This window comes from Lepidochelys kempii, chromosome 2 (genome assembly GCF_965140265.1).
Source record: "Lepidochelys kempii isolate rLepKem1 chromosome 2, rLepKem1.hap2, whole genome shotgun sequence".
NCBI classification, from domain to species: domain Eukaryota; kingdom Metazoa; phylum Chordata; order Testudines; family Cheloniidae; genus Lepidochelys; species Lepidochelys kempii.
In genome coordinates, this window is record NC_133257.1 from 255,355,758 (window position 1) to 255,373,605 (window position 17,848).

Genomic DNA, 17,848 nt, shown 5'->3' on the forward strand with positions numbered 1-17,848 from the left:
GGTGACCTGTGGAGCTGCTCGGGCCCCCCACCCAGGGCAGGTGGAGATCCATGACTTCATGCCAGCTCCCCACAGCTGCCCACTCGGCTCTCCCGACCCAGCTCTGGCCGGGGGGTAGGGCCTTGGAGCCACAGCCTAGCCATGATACAAGCCACCCGGGCAGCTGTGAGGAGCCGCGGAGTCATGGCCAATGAGAGGGTCCGCTGCAGCTCCCCACAGCTGCCTGTCCCCCACTGGCCGGAGCTGGGTTGGGAAGCTGCAGTTGTGGGGAGCCTGGGTCCCTCCACCTGCCCTGGGCAGGTGATCTGGGGGGTCAGGGAAACGGGTCGGGGGCTGCTCGGGTCCCCCACCCACAGCAGGTGGAGGGTCTGCCTCGGCTTCCCACAGCTGCCAGCATGGCTCTCCCTGACCCAGCTCCAGCCAGTGGGGGACTGGCCCTTTGAGCCGCAGCCTGGCCATGCTAAGAGCCAGCTGTGGGGAGTCGCAGCAGACCTTCCACCTGCCCTGCGTGGGGCCTGAGCAGCCCCAGTCTGTGTCCCTGTACCCCAGGCGCCCTGCCCGGGGCAGGTGGAGAGTCCGAGCCATGGTTTCTCACAGCTGCCTGCCTGACCCTTACCGTCAGAGCCCTGCGCGGATACAAAATTTGTATCTGCATCCGAGTGGCTATCTGCAAAAATGGTCCATGGATATAAAACAGATACCCGTGGATTTGCAGGGCTCTGTTAATTTCCTGCACCTCTCAGAAACAGTGCAAAAGCTTGTGGGAGTCAGGGGTAAGAGAGGAGCTGAGGGAGAGGGAAGTAATTGCTGGGAAACAGCCTAGGAGTGAACGTGGAGGGTTGTTGGGTGTGGGTTGGAGTGGGAGAAGTGTGGAATAGTTGTTTTTGGGAGGAGTTGTTAGGGAGTTGGGGAGCCTCCCCCATGGAGTCCCTGGCTGACCCCAAGCCTCTCCCATTCAGTCAGGCACATCTGCCTCTGTCCCCATGTGTTCCTGCACCTCCACTCAGCCACCAGTCCTCCACTGTTCCCATGTGGCCCTGCACTCCCACTCCCTGGCTTAATGCTATCACCCACTAGCTCCTGTGTTCCTGCCCCAGTCTGTCCCCCCACTACCCCCTGTGAACCCCAGTCTACATGACCCCCCAGAAGCCCCATGTGCCCTACTCTGTCCATCCCCCACATAGAATCATAGAATATCAGGGTTGGAAGGGACCTCAGGAGGTCATCTAGTCCAACCCCATGCTCAAAGCAGGACAGATCCCCAATTAAATCATCCCAGCCAGGGCTTTGTCAAGCCTGACCTTAAAAACTTCTAAGGAAGGAGATTCCACCACCTCCCTAGGTAACGCATTCCAGTGTTTCACTGCCCTCCTAGTGAAAAAGTTTTTCCTAATATCCAACCTAAACCTCCCCCACTGCAACTTGAGACCATTACTCCTTGTTCTGTCATCTGCTACCACTGAGAACAGTCTAGAGCCATCCTCTTTGGAACCCCCTTTCAGGTAGTTGAAAGCAGCTATCAAATCCCCCCTCATTCTTCTCTTCCGTAGACTAAACATCCCCAGTTCCCTCAGCCTCTCCTCATAAGTCATGTGTTCCAGTCCCCTAATCATTTTTGTTGCCCTCCGCTGGACTCTTTCCAATTTTTCCACATCCTTCTTGTAGCGTGGGGCCCAAAACTGGACACAGTACTCCAGATGAGGCCTCACCAATGTCGAATAGAGGGGAACGATCACGTCCCTCGATCTGCTGGCAATGCCCCTGCTTATACACCCCAAAATGCCATTGGCCTTCTTGGCAACAAGGGCACACTGTTGACTCATATCCACCTTCTCATCCACTGTAACTCCTAGGTCCTTCTCTGCAGAACTGCTGCCAAGCCATTCGGTCCCTAGTCTGTAGCGGTGCATTGGATTCTTCCATCCTAAGTGCAAGACTCTGCACTTGTCCTTGTTGAACCTCATCAGATTTCTTTTGGCCCCATCCTCCAATTCGTCTAGGTCCCTCTGTATCCTATCTCTACCCTCCAGTGTATCTATCTCTCTTCCCAGTTTAGTGTCATCTGCAAACTTGCTGAGGGTGCAATCCACACCATCCTCCAGATCATAAATGAAGATACTGAACAAAACCAGCCCGAGGACCGACCCTTGGGGCACTCCACTTGATACCGGCTGCCAACTAGACATGGAGCCATTGATCACTACCCGTTGAGCCCGACAATCTAGCCAACTTTCTATCCACCTTATAGTCCATTCATCCAGCCCATACGTCTTTAACTTGCTGGCAAGAATACTGTGGGAGACAGTGTCAAAAGCTTTGCTAAAGTCTAGGAACAACACGTCCACTGCTTTCCCCTCATCCACGGAGCCAGTTATCTTATAGAAGGCAATTAGATTAGTCAGGCATGACTTGCCCTTGGTGAATCCATGCTGACTGTTCCTGATCACTTTCCTCTCCTCTAAGTGCTTCACATATACTGTGCCTCCTCACCTGTCCCCATAGGCAGGGCACTGTGAGGAAAGCAGCCTCTCCTGCCCATGAGCCAACTGTCCTCTTCTGGCACAACAGTAGCCCCTGGTGGGTGAAAGGTGTAATTGCAGCACTTCACCTGCAGAATCTATTTTCTGCAGGGGGGAAAAAATCTGCAGGGGACTTGAACTTTGCATGTGTGCAGTGGTGCATAATTCCTCCAAGAGTAACTAATGTAGATAGTGGTGAAGTGATTCAGCCACCAGGTTGTCTAGATCAGTGGTTTTCAAACTTTTTTTCTGGTGACCCAGTTGAAGAAAATTGTTGATGCCCATGACCCAAAGGGGCTGGGGATGAGGGCTTTGGGGTGTGGGACGGGGCTCAGGGCTAGGGCAGAGGGTTGGGGTGAGGGCTCTGGCATAGGTCCAGGAATGAGGGATTCAGGGTGTGGGAGGGGGCTCTGGGCTGGGGCAGGGGGTTGGAGTGTGGGAGGGGGGTCAGGGCTCTGGGCTGGGGGTGCAGGCTTTGGGGTGGGGCCTTGGATGAGGCATTTGGGGTGCAGGAGGGGGCTTCGGGTTTGGGGGGGCTCCGAGCTGGGGGATCGGGGTGCAGGGTTGGGGCACAGGCTTACCTCCGGCAGCTCCCGGTCAGCAGCACAGCCGGGGTGCAGAGGCAGGCTTCCTGCCTGTCCTGGCACCACAGACCACGCTGCGCCACAGAAGCAGCCAGCAGCAGGGCTGCCTCCTAGGCGGAGGCACGCAAGCAGCTCTCACCCACAGGCACCACCCCCTGCCTGCCCTAGCTCCCATTGCCAGGAACCACTAGTTTTTACTGGCCAGGCGCCATGGTACCTGGGTGCTGAGGAAGGTGACCCAGTGCCTTGCATTCCATGACCCAGTACTGGGTCGTGACCCGAAGTTTTAAAACCACTGGTCTAGAGCTGCTCAGAGCAGAATTATGTAGCATGGTGCTCAAGATGCTGGTGAATGTCTACATTCACACTCCCAAATTTGCTAGCACTGGTGGAAGGTTTTCACAAAACCTCAGCATAGGTACAAGGGTTCATAGTATAGATCAGATGGCCTGATTCTTGACCAGTGTGTTGAGTCTGCTTATAAGGGTGCCAAATTTTGGTGTGTGTGGGGTTTTTTTTCGGTGCACATTACAGTCCCTGGGTAATTGGACTGAGGCCATCAAGCTCACTTTTCATTGGCTGTTGATGGTAACAACTTTTGGTCATGTGACCTAGGTTGGAACTCAGCCAGCAGCTAGAAGAGTGCTATATCACATTACTAATCCCCAGAGCCATCTTTTATTTACTTAAAATGCATTTCAGTTTACCTTTACTTGTGATACCATCTGGAAAGACTCTGACTTTCTGGAAGTCAGCCACATATTCGTTTCATTGCAAAAATTTATGCTCTAGTTGACAAGATGTGCAATATGCTGTCAGATTAACAATAAACAAATTCCTGTGCACAGCATGGTCTACAGTTAGTCTGACAGTATATTGCGTGTGTCCCTCTTCTAGATAAGTATTTGACTAGGAGCTTATATAGCTACTTTTAAATCTGTTACTTTTAAATCTTAAAAGTAGCTAACAGATTTAAAAGTAGCTATACTTGAACAAAAAAACTTCAGAAACAGACTACAAAGAGAAACAGCAGAACTAAAATTCATTTGCAAATTTAACACCATTAATTTGGGTTTGAATAGAGATGGGAGTGGCTGGCTCATTACAAAAGCAGCTTTGCCTCTCCTGGAATTGACACCTCCTCATCTGTTATTGGGAGTGGACTACATCCACCCTGATTGAATTGGTTCTGTCAACACTGGTTCTCCACTTGTGAGGTAACTCCCTTCTCTTCATGTGTCAGTATATAATGCCTTCATCTGTAATTTTCACTCCATGCATCTGAAGAAGTGGGGTTTTTACCCATGAAAGTTTATGCCCAAATAAATCTGTTAGTCTTTAAGGTGCCACTGGACTCCTGGTTATTTTTGGGGATACAGACTCACACAGCTACCCCCTGATATCTAATTGACTATCTTTAGTCACTTGTTTTAAGTCACATATTTTTAATGCTGTCAGTTAACTATGACTGCTTGCCTCATTTTACCATCTGCTCTCCTCCTGATGATCCTTACCTCTACCCTTTCCCATTTCCCTCTTCTGCATAACTCTCCGTACTCTACCACTCCTTTCCCTATATCTTTGTTCCTTCCTCTTTCCCTCCATCCTCTTCTGCTTGTCATGTTCTACCTCTTTCCCCCACCCCTCCAAACAAACCCCAAAGCTACTGGAATAATAATCATAGCACCTAGTGGCCCCTGCTGAGACTGGGGTTCCATTGTGCTAGGCACTGTACAGCCGCATAGTAAGAGATGTTACCCCAAGAGTAAGCAATCTAAACAGATAAAATGAAGCGGTGGGTGGGGGGAAGGAGAGAAAGTATTATACCCCTGTTTTACAGATGGGGAACCAAGGCCCAGAGAGATCTTGTGACAAGGCCAAATTGGAAGGCTATGGCAGAGCTGGTGGGAATTGAATCTTGAACTCACAGAGGCCTAGTAAAATACACTTAATGGTACAATCAAATAACAACTCAACCTAAATGTTGTAACCCTACTCCTCCTTGCCTCTATTCCCACACTTTTGCTTGAGTGTAAACTCTTTAGGGCAGGGACCATGTCTGTTTTTAATCTGACTATAAAGCCTACTACGCTCTGATCACTGTATAAATAGTAATGACAATGCCTTTATTCTTTCTCTCTATTTGCTTAAAGAGATACTGTTGCCATTGAAAGCATATTTAATATTTCTACTTGTTATTAGAAATAATGGGGGGGGGGAATACAGCTGATTTATTTTTCATCACTCATGTTCTTTTAGTTGCTTGCATTTCACTCACATTGGACCTTATTAAATTAGATTGGGTAATGAAACTTTCCAATTAGTCTTTTGAATTTCAGAATTTCCTGCACTAGCCCAGTGCTGCTGTTTGTCTAAAAAACCAGAGGGTAATGTTGAAATACACTTTTTTCACCAAATTAAAAAAGAGAAGAGAAAAGACTTGTATTTATATAGTGAACCAAATTCATTGCTCATTTGAACTCAGTTGATTTCAGTTGAGTTACACCAAGGATGAATTTGGCTCATTGTTTCCGTAATACCCTTTAAAACAACAAGAAGCTCAGTGATGGGCCTTAAATTGGTTGACAGTAATCATTGAAATGGTCCACCATACCTCTGTTCAGTGGTCCTTGAACAATTTTTATAGTGGGGGAATGCGGAAACCATGTATTTGTGTTGTTACTACTCCAAGCCCTGGGGTGCGGCAGCACTCCCAGCACCCCTAGTTCCAGCACCTATGCCTCTGTTTAATTTATTCTTTATACCAGTGAAGCAGTAAATCAAAGATGGAGTTCATGCTTTTAAAATTAAAAGTGCCATGTTTTCCATGAGCTCCTGCTTGTGATGAACTCAGTTGTGGATTTTTAAACTGCAGCCGCAAAAGTATTAGGGTCTGGGGTTTTGGATCAGGCCAATTTCAAACTAGTTTTTTTTTTTAAATTAAACTAAAGAAAGCATGTCACAGCTTGCCCGACCTGTTCTGTTTGAAACATATTGAATATTTTTTATCTCCCTCATTGTTCCTAGGACATGAAAGCTACATCACCTTTTGCCACTTAGAAAATGAGGTTGCATTCACATGTAGTGCAGATCACACAATTAGAAAGTGGGATGTGATGACAGGCCAGTGTCTGGCCATTTACCGAGGGCACACATCAATTGTCAACAGGTTGGTACTACAGATTTTTCATTTAAGAGGATCATTCCATTGTGCTTCTGTAACTGTACACAAGATAAATTGTATGCAGTGCTGTTGTAGCCCTGTGGGTCACAGGATGTTAGAGAGACAAGGGGGTGAGGTAATATTTTTTGTGGGACCTGAGGACGAGCTCTGTGTAGCTCAAAGGCTTGTCTCTCTCTCCAACTGATGTTGGTCCAACAAAAAATATTATCTCACCCACCTTGTATCCTGGTAGAAAGACAATTTATCTGGTAATCTCCATTATACAACTAAATGGGTTGTGTAAATCTTTGACTCTCTGCTACTCATGTTCTTTGCGGTAATAATTAGTTATCCTAGCAACGGTGCTGACACAGCTATAGACTGGAGATGGGAGAACAGCAAAAGGCTCACAGTATGGTGAATCTGCCACTGGGAATGGAATTCTAGGAGAAATTGCTCAGTTGAAAGCAGATACCTGTAATAAATAGATTTTAAAAGCAGCGTGTCAGCCATTCTTGTTAGCAAAAAGGACATGGTCCTGTTTGAATGATTTATTCCTTATTGTTAAAACTAAGTTTAAAATTACACTGTGACCTCTTACTGAACTTGCATATTCCCTAGCTTGTTATCCTAGGGTTTCTCCTGATTGCTGGAAAATATTTACTTATTTAGGAATAGAGCAATTGAAGCATTTGTTTTGAAAGGAAAAAACAAATACACGCATGTAACAGAATATGTAAACAGTTGGAGGAGACAGCTCAAATACTGGGTCAGCCAGTTTTCATGACATCTTGAATTAAATGGACACCAAAACATTGCCCATTTTAGATGGCTGCCTTTGCAGCCTGACAGGTGCCAAAGGGCCATGTCTAACTTACGGAAAAGAAGGTGGTTAGAAGTATTCCTAACCCTAACCCACCCTGCCCTGTCTGTAATTTGGACATTTGGCTTCTTGATCTAAGTGGACAACCTTCTTTTCCTCATTAAGGTGAAGGTGCTATGAACTGCAGGGTAGAACTTCATGGGCTGCATGCTGCTCTTTGATCAGATCTTCTGTTGTCCAGTGGACTGAGTGCTGGACTGGGTGTCTGATCCTACATCTGTCACTGACTCCCTTTGAGAGTTTAAGGAAGTCACTTAACCCCTCTGTTCTTCAGTTTCTCTGGCTATGTCTACACTACAGCTTTTGTCAGCATAATTTATGTTGCTCAGGGTGTGAATAAACCACCCCCCTGAGTGATGTAAATTACACCAACATAAGCGCTGGTGTGGACAGCACTATGTCGATGGCAGAGCTTCTCCTGCCAGCATAGGGAGCAGCTGCTCACCAGGGCTGAAGTAGTGAAGCTGTTGAGAGAGCTCTCTCCCATCTACGTAGAGCAGCTACATTAGAGAGCTTACAGCTGCGCCGCTGTAGTGCACGGCTCTCTCATGTAGCCGTAGCCTCTATCTGTAAAACTGGGATAATGATGATCATCCTCTTTTTGTGAGATCCTTGACTAGGTATTTTTTTAAAAGTTGTTTTTAACCTGCCTGTTTGTCTGACAGTTGTGTGATAATTGGTCTTAGGAACCATCATCTGTGGTTCCAAGTTCTTGGAAACTAAATGTTCGATTAGTTTAATTGCTGTTATTGTTGGCTATTTTCTTTGGCTTTTGGACAACTAAATAGCCATAATGAAAAATGAGCTGCTAAATAAGTTTATAAAAGCAACTGATAACTAATGAATAACACATGGTAGCGCTGCTAGTCAAGGTTATTTTTTAAAGGGTGCCCCAAATTAGTCTATTTTAGGTACCTAAATAAGTTACCTGACTTCAGAATGCTGAAGCAGGTTTTGTTTTGGCTTGTTTTGGCTTTTGGAGGGGGGGGGGGGTAGAGGAGAGGGAAGGGAAGGATAACATGTGATTATGTATATGCAGAAGGGCCAAATTAAGGTTCCACATGCAACCTTAATACTGGGATTTCCTAACTTCCGAATGCTTATATTTGTAACTTTAACATTCTTTTTATCCTGTTTTTTACATGTAATTCATATAGTTAATGAAAAGATCAGCAATTAAATGAGGATAAAAAATTGTAAGAGGATTAAACCCTCATTCTTCAGGGTATAAATAACCCCTAATTAGCTGGAATTAGGAAGAAATCTCTTCTGTGGGCAAATTATTTCATATATAATTGTCCACTATGGGATTTTTGTATCTTCCTCTGAAACATTTGGTGTTAGCCACTGTTGAAGATAGGATAGCAGATTAGATGGATCTCTGATCTGGTTTGGCAAGTCTTATGATCCTGGGAATCTTCCATTGTCAGTGTATCAGAAATCTAGATACGTCTTGCAGGTTCAGTGGGGAATTAGAGTTGCTTGCTAGCAACATGGTGTCCTAAACTGGAATGGAAATGTTAAGCAGCAGAGAATCAAATACCAAAGGCCAAAACCTGGATGAACCCTGAATGGAGTAGTCTTCTGCCTTGTAATGTGTTTGTTTTCACTTGTAACTGGGTAAGTCTCTGCAGGACTGTGCCATGTCCTTGCGTGTGGCAATGAGGTGCTCACATTGATATATTTAATATATCTGATGGTTGAACAGTTATTTGAAGGACAGTTGCTTCTTGTGCTTCATTGCAGTCTTGGTACAGTACCCTTTATGCAGTCACCGGGGGTGAGGGGGCGGCAGTTAAAGCACAAAGCAACAATGTGTATACTAGTTCTTTATTTTTAACAGGATCCTGGTTGCCAAAGACTATCTGTTTAGCGGCTCCTATGACAGGACAGCTCGGTGCTGGAGTGTGGATAAGGAGAAGCAAATCCAGGAATTCCGGGGCCATCGGAACTGTGTTCTGACTCTGGCTCACTACTCCTCCAGGGATGTTCATGATGAGTCAGAGGAGGAGCAGGAGAAACTGAGCAGAGACTTCCTGGTGACAGGAAGCACAGACTGCACTGTTAAGGTCTGGTGGGTGTCGAGTGGGCGTTGCTACCAGACCCTGCTAGGGCACACTGGGGCTGTTTTATGCCTTATACTCGATGCTCCAAACAGGGAGCTATTTTCTGGCAGCACAGATTATACCATCCGAACATGGAATATTGTAACCGGCGAGCAGTTAAAAGTGTTCAAAGAGCATCAAGGATCGGTTATCTGTCTAGAGGTAAGAACCAGTATGTTTCATACTGCCACCTGGAGGTGGTTATCCACATCGTACCATTCTTGGCCAAGAACTGAATAGGCCAAGGGGACTGAGCTGCCACCTTATACTCAGAAGAGGTTCCTCTGAGACAGTGTACAGCAATAACATGCAGGAAACCTGTCCAGTTGCTGCCTCGTCCGTGGCTAAAAAGCTTCAGTACTGACAAGCTATGAAACAAAATGTTCCAGTAAGTGTGACTAAGAAGCACAAGCTTTAGTCTCAGACCACAAAGTAGCCAGAAACTGGTGTTTGGGATAAAAAGCCAGGTAGAAGCGAGGCAGGAATTCCAGCTGGAACAGCTACAGAGAAGGGCTAGTTGGATGATCAAGGGAATGGGGAACCTATTTTATGAGAGGAGACTAAAAAAGCTTTGCTTGTTTAGCTCTGAAAAATGAAGGCCGAGAGAGGATATGATTGGTTTCTAAATACCTCAGGGGATAAATACCAGGGAGGATGAAGAGCTGTTTAAGCTAAAGGACAAAGTTAGCACAAGAACAAATGGGTATAAACTAGCCATGAATAAATTTAGGCTAGAAATTAGAAGATTTCTAAACATCAGAGGAGTGAGGTTCTGGAGCAGCCTTCAATAGGAGTAATGGTGGCAATCAACTTAATCTAACAATAGAGCTTGATAAAAATATGAATGGGGTTATATGACACGATTGTCTCCAGTAGCAGGCAACTGGATTTGATGACCTGGGAGGTCCCCTCCAGTCTTATGTTTCTATGAAAGGTAATAAGGAGCTTTTTATCAAATCTATTTTTAACTCTTAATGTAATATTTTTGTTTAGCAAATGGGGTGAGAGCATAATTTTAATTTGGGGAGATGGGTCTGTCCCTGGCCAGGCGTTAAAATATAAATAGTAATGGAAATAATGGCATTTTGTAACCTTGAAACAACTCCTCTTCCACAGAAGCTGTTCTGTCTTTCCTAAGCTTCTGTATGGCTAAAGGAAAGGCAGATCTAATTTTCCTAGATCTGTTACCTAGATCCTCTCTGAGCTTGGAATTCATATGAGTTAGAATCATAGAAGATTAGGGTTGGAAGAGACCTCAGGAGGTCATCTAGTCCAACCCCCTGCTCAAAGCAGAACCAACCCCAACTAAATCATCCCAGCCAGGGCTTTGTCAAACTGGGCCGTAAAAACCTCTAAGGATGGAGATTCCACCATCTCCCTAGATAACCCATTCCAGTACTTCACCACCCTCCTAGTGAAATAGTTTTTCCTAATATCCAACCTAGACCTCCTCCACTGCAACTTGAGACCATTTCTTCTTGTTCTGTTATCTGCCACCGCTAAGAACAGCCTAGCTCCATTCTCTTTGGAACCTCCCTTCAGGTAGTTGAAGGCTGCTATCAAATCCCCCACTCACTCTTCTCTTCTGCAGACTAAATAACCCCAGTTCCCTCAGCCTTTCCTCGTAAGTCACATGCCCCAGCCCCCTAATCATTTTTGTTGCCTTCCGCTGGACTCTCCAATTTGTCCACATCCCTTCTGTAGTGGGAGGCCCAAAGCTGGACACAATACTCCAGATGTGGCCTCACCAGTGCCGAAAAGAGGGGAGAAATCACTTCCCTCTATCTGATGGCAATGCTCCTACTAATGCAGCCCAATATGCCGGTAGCCTTCTTGGCAACAAGGGCACACTATTGACTCATATCCACCTTCTTGTCCACTGTAATCTCCAGGTCCTTTTCTGCAGAACTGCGGCTTAGCCACTCTGTCCCCAGATGGGATTCTGCACTTGTCCGTGTTGAACCTCATCAGATTTCTTTTGGCCTAATCCTCCAATTTGTCTAGGTTACTCTGGACCCTATCCCTACCCTCCAGCATATCTACCTTGCCCCCCATCTTAGTGTCATCCGCGAACTTGCTGAGGATGCAATCCATCCCATCATCCAGATCATTAATGAAGATGCTGAACAAAACTGGCCCCAGGATTTACCCATGGGGCACTCTGCTTGATACCAGCTGCCAACTAGACTTTGAGCTGTTGATCGCTACCCATTGAGCCCGACGATCTAGCCAGCTTTCTATCCACCTTATAGTCCATTCATCCAATCCATACTTTTTAACTGGCTGGCAAGAATACTGTGGGAGACTGTATCAAAAGATTTGCTAAAGTCAGGGTATATCATGTCCACTGCTTTCCCCATATCCACAGATCCAGTTATCTCATCATAGAAGGCAGTCAGGTTATTCAGGCATGACGTGCCCTTGGTGAATCCATGTGGACTGTTCCTGGTCACCTTCCTCTCCTCCAAGTGCTTCAAAATGGATTCCTTGAGGACCTGCTCCATGATCTTTCCAGGGACTGAGATGAGGCTGACCAGTCTGTAGTTCCCTGGATTCTCTTTCTTTCCTTTTTTAAAGATGGGCACTATATTTGCCTTTTCTCCAATCGTCCAGGACCTCCCCTGATTGCCACAAGTTTTCAAAGATAATGGCCAATGGCTCTGCAATCACATCAGCCAACTCCCTCAGCACCTTCGAATGCATTAGATCCAGTCTCATGGACTTGTTCATGTCCACCTTTTTTAAATAGTTCTTTCACCATTGTGTGCTCCTCACCTCCTCCCCATAATATGATGCCCAGTGCAGGAGTCTGGGAGCTGACTTTGTCAGTGAAGACGGAGGCAAAAAAAGCATTGAGTATGTGGATTTATCCACAAAAAAAAGCATTGTGGATAAATTGGAGAGAGTCCAGCGAAGGGCAACAAAAATGATTAGGGGACTGGAACACATGACTTATGAGGAGAGGCTGAGGGAGCTGGGATTGTTTAGCCTGCAGAAGAGAAGAATGAGGGGGGATTTGATAGCTGCTTTCAACTACCTGAAAGGGAGTTCCAAAGAGGATGGCTCTAGACTGTTCTCAATGGTAGCAGACGACAGAACGAGGAGTAATGGTCTCAAGTTGCAGTGGGGGAGGTTTAGATTGGATATTAGGAAAAACTTTTTCACTAAGAGGGTGGTGAAACACTGGAATGAGTTACCTAGGGAGGTGGTAGAATCTCCTTCCTTAGAGGTTTTTAAGGTCAGGCTTGACAAAGCCCTGGCTGGGATGATTTAACTGGGAATTGGTCCTGCTTTGAGCAGGGGGTTGGACTAGATGACCTTCTGGGGTCCCTTCCAACCCCAGATATTCTATGATTCTATGTCAGCTTTTTCCACATCATCTGTCACTAGGTTGCCTCCCCCATTCAGTAAGAGTCCCATGCTTTCCCTGACCATGTTCTTGTTGCTAACATACCTGTAGAAATCTTTCTTGTTACTCTTCACATCTCTTGCTAGCTGCAACTCCAATTGTGCTTTGGCCTTCCTGATTACACCCCTGCATGCTCGAGTAGTATTTTTATACTCCTCATAGATTCATAGATATTTAGGTCAGAAGGGACCATTATGATCATCTAGTCTGACCTCCTGCACAACGCAGGCCACAGAATTTCACCCACCACTCCTACAAAAAAAACCCTCACACCTATATCTGTGCTATTGAAGTCCTCAAATCGTAGTTTAAAGACTTCAAGGAGCAGAGAATCCTCCAGCAAGTGACCCGTGCCCATGCTACAGAGGAAGGCGAAAATCCTCCAGGGCCTCTTCCAATCTGCCCTGGAGGAAAATTCCTTCCCGACCCCAAATATGGCGATCAGCTAAACCCTGAGCATATGGGCAAGATTCATCAGCCAGATACTACAGAAAATTCTTTCCTGGGTAACTCGGATCTCACTCCATCTAATAGCCCATCACAGGCCATTGGGCCTATTTACCATGAGTATTTAATTACCAAAACCATGTTATCCCATCATACCATCTCCTCCATAAACTTATCGAGTTTAATCTTAAAGCCAGATAGATCTTTTGCCCCCACTGCTTCCCTTGGAAGGCTATTCCAAAACTTCACTCCTCTGATGGTTAGAAACCTTCATCTAATTTCTAGTCTAAATTTCCTAGTGGCCAGTTTATATCCATTTGTTCTTGTGTCCACATTGGTACTGAGCTTAAATAATTCCTCTCCCTCTCTGGTATTTATCCCTCTGATATATTTATAGAGAGCAATCATATCTCCCCTCAACCTTCTTTTAGTTAGGCTAAACAAGCCAAGCTCCTTGAGTCTCCTTTCATAAGACAAGTTTTCCATTCCTCGAATCATCCTAGTAGCCCTTCTCTGTACCTGTTCCAGTTTGAATTCATCCTTCTTAAACATGGGAGACCAGAACTGCACACAGTATTCCAGGTGAGGTCTCACCAGTGCCTTGTATAACGGTACTAAAACCTCCTTATCCCTACTGGAAATACCTTGCCTGATGCATCCCAAGACCGCATTAGCTTTTTTCACGGCCATATCACATTGGCGGCTCATAGTCATCCTATGATCAACCAGTACTCCAAGGTCCTTTTCCTCCTCCGTTACTTCTAATTGATGCGTCCCCAGTTTATAACTAAAATTCTTGTTATTAATCCCTCAATGCATGACCTTACACTTCTGACTATTAAATTTCATCCTATTACTATTACTCCAGTTTACAAGGTCATCCAGATCCTCCTGTAGGGTATCCCTGTCCTTCTCTAAATTGGCAATACCTCCCAGCTTTGTATCATCCGCAGACTTTATTAGCACACTCCCACTTTTTGTGCCAAGGTCAGTAATAAAAAGATTAAATAAGATTGGTCCCAAAACCGATCCTTGAAGAAAGTCCATTGGTAACCTCTCTCCAGCCTGACAATTCACCTTTCATTAGGACCCGTTGTAGTCTCCCCTTTAACCAATTCCTTATCCACCTTTCAATTTTCCTATTGATCCCCATCTTATCCAATTTAACTATTAATTCCCCATGTGGCATGGTATCAAACGCCTTACTAAAATCTAGGTAAATTAGATCCACTGCGTTTCCTTTGTCTAAAAAATCTTTCTCAAAGAAGGAGATCAGGTTGATTTGGCACGATCTACCTTTTGTAAAACCATGTTGTATTTTGTCCTGTTTACCATTGACTTCAATGTCCTTAACTACCTTCTCCTTCAAAATTTTTTCCAAGACCTTGCATACTACAGATGTCAAACTAACAGGCCTATAATTACCCAGATCACTTTTTTTCCCTTTCTTAAAAATAGAAACTATGTGAGCAATTCTCCAATCATACGGTACAACCCCTGAGTTTACAGATTCATTAAAAATTCTTGCTAATGGGCTTGCAATTTCTTGTGCCAATTCCTTTAATATTCTTGGATGAAGATTATCTGGGCCCCCCGATTTAGTCCCATTAAGCTGTTTGAGTTTCGCTTCTACCTCAAATATGGTAATGTCTACCTCCATATCCTCATTCCCATTTGTCATGCTACCATTATCCCCAAGATCCTCTTTAGTCTTATTAAAGACTGAGGCAAAGTATTTGTTTAGATATTGGGCCATGCCTAGATTATCCTTGACCTCCACTCGATCCTCAGTGTTTAGCGGTCTCACTTCTTCTTTCTTTGTTTTCTTATTTATATGGCTATAGAACCTTTTACTATTGGTTTTAATTCCCTTTGCAAGGTCCAACTCTACTTGACTTTTAGCCTGTCTCACTTTATCCCTACATGTTCTGATCTCAATAAGGTAGCCTTCCTTGCTGATCCCTCCCATCTTCCACTCCTTGTATGCTTTCTGCTTTTTCTTAATCACCTCTCTGAGATGCTTGCTCATCCAGCTTGGTCTACAACTCCTGCCTATGAATTTTTCCCCCTTTCTTGGGATGCAGACTTCCGATAGCTTCTGCAGCTTTGATTTAAAATAATCCCAGGCCTCCTCTACCTTTAGATCCATAAATTCTTCAGTCCAATCTACTTCCCTAACTAATTTCCTTAATTTTTGAAAGTCAGCCCCTTTGAAATCAAAAACCCTAGGTGCAGATTTATTTTTATTAATCCTTCCGTTCAGTTTGAACTGAATTAGCTCATGATCACTTGAGCCAAGATTATCCCCTACAACCATTTCTTCTATGAGGTCCTCACTACTCACCAAAACCAAATCTAAAATGGCATCCCCTCTAGTTGGTTCAGCAACTACTTGATGAAGGAATCCATCAGCTATCGCATCTAGGAAAATCTGAGCCCTATTGTTATTACTAGCACTCGTCCTCCAGTCTATATCTGGGACGTTAAAGTCTCCCATGATCACACAGTTTCCATTAGTATTTACTTTATTAAAAACATTAAAAAGGGCTCTGTCCATATCCAAATTAGATCCCGGCGGTCTATAGCGCACCCCAAGCACTATCCCGGGGAGGATCTAATAGTTTTCTTCCCCAATTTAATTTTTGTCCAGACGGACTCAGTTATATCCATTTCATTGCTTCTTATTTCTTTACATTCTATCTCATCATTGATATACAGTGCTACTCCACCGCCTTTACCTTTATTTCTGTCTTTCCTAAACAGCACAGACCCTTCAATACCCGTAGTCCAGTCGTGACGACTATTCCACCATGTTTCCGTTCTCCCTATAATATCTGGTTTCACTTCCTGCACCAGTAGCTCTAGTTCCTCCATTTTGTTACCCAGGCTCCTCGCACTGGTGTACAAACATCTTAATTTTTGCTGTTTGGCCTCGCTCACATTCTGTACCTTATTAGGCACGGTCATTCTACAGCCAGTATAACCTATTAGACTTGTATCTACACTGCCCTTCCTCCTACCCACGGCTGTATCCACTCTTACTTCATTTTCTTTCCTCTCAATGCTAAATTGTGGTGTGGAGATAACCTGGACATCTCCCCCTAATTCCTAGTTTATGGCTCTCTTAATCAGTTGTGCCAGCCTCCATCCTAGAAGTCTATTTCCTTCCCTACTCAGATGAAGTCCATCCTAAGAGAACTGTCCTCTATCCATGAATGCCTCCCAGTGGCCATACATCCCAAAGCCCTCCTTATAGCACCACTGCCTAAGCCATCTGTTGATAGTCATAATCTTGTCACACCTTTGTTGCCCTTCTCTAGGAACAGGCAGAATCCCACTAAAGATCACCTGAGCCTCAATTTCCTTAAGCGTCTTCCCCAGTCTAGCATTGTCTCCCTTAATACTTTTTAGCGAGAATTTAGCTGTATCATTTGTTCCCACATGAAGGATAATTAGGAGATTCTTTCCCGCTACCTTTAGAATCCTTTTCAACCTCAGGTCTACATCCCGTATCTTAGCACCTGGAAGACAGCACACCCTCCTATTCTCTGGATCAGCTCTGGTTATAGGCCTATCTATTCTTCTCAGTAAAGAGTCCCCAATCACATAGACCTGCCTTTTCCTAGTGACGGTGCTATTCTCCTGTCTATCCCCTGTTCCCTGTGGCTGCAAGTTCTTTCTGTTCCTATTCTGCCTTGTAATCCTCTTTAACCCATCCTGTATCCTCCTGGGGCTCATATTTGGTGTAATCTCCATTAACTCTTCCCCTTTTCCTATAGGATTAGCTGCTCTTCTCTAGTCATCTGTCCAAGTTTCCACTTGTAAGCTTCCTTTTTGTGTTTAAGCTCACCGAAGATTTCTCTGTTAAGCCAAGCTGGTTGCCTGCCATATTTGCTATTCTTTCTGCATATTGGGATGGTTTGTTTCTGCGCCCTCAATAAGCCTTCTTTAAAATACAGCCAGCTCTCCTGGACTGCTTTCCCCCTCATATTAGCCTCCCAGGGAATCCTGCCCATCAGTTCTCTGAGGGAGTCAAAATCTGCTTTTCTGAAGTCCAGGGTCCGTATTCTGCTGCTCTCCTTTCTTCCTTTTGTCAGGATCCTGAACTCAACCATCTCATGGTCACTGCTGCCCAGGTTGCCACCCACTTCTACTTCCCCTACCAATTCTTCCCTGTTTGTGAGCAGCAGGTCAAGAGGCATATGACCCTTAGTTGGTTCCTCCAGCACTTGCACCAGGAAGTTGTCCCCAACACTCTCCAAAAACTTCCTGGCTTGTCTGTGAACTGCTGTATTGCTCTCCCAGCAGATGTCAGGGTGATTGAAGTCCCCATGAGAACCAGGGCCTGTGATCTGGAAACTTCTGTTAGTTGTCCGAAGAAAGCCTTGTTTACCTCATCCTCCTGGTCTGGTGGTCTATAGCAGATGCCCACCACAATATCACCCCTGTTGCTCTCGCCTCTAAACTTAACCCAAAGACTCTCAACAGGCTTTCCTCCAGTTTCATCCTGGAGCTCTGAGCAATCATACTGCTCTCTTATATACACTGCAACTCCTCCCCCTTTCTCTCCCGCCTGTCCTTCCTGAACAGTTTATACCCATCCATGATAGTGCTCCAGTCATGTGAGTTACCCCCCAAGTCTGTTATTCCAATCACATCATAGTTCTTTGACTGCCAGGACTTCCAGTTCTTCCTGCTTGTTTCCCAGGCTTCTGGCATTCGTGTACAGGTACCTAAG

General features: G+C 45.1%; 1 protein-coding gene across 2 annotated transcripts in view; it reads left to right on the forward strand.

The window, feature by feature from the left end:
- The window catches only part of WDR86 (WD repeat domain 86), a 50,030-nt gene that overhangs the window by 8,384 nt on the left and 23,798 nt on the right, over positions 1-17,848 (forward strand). For both annotated transcript variants that reach the window (XM_073334633.1, XM_073334634.1), the window contains exons 3-4: positions 6,131-6,272; positions 8,993-9,416. In XM_073334633.1, the coding sequence (XP_073190734.1) occupies positions 6,131-6,272; positions 8,993-9,416 (566 nt within the window). The remainder of the gene's footprint in view (positions 1-6,130; positions 6,273-8,992; positions 9,417-17,848) is intronic.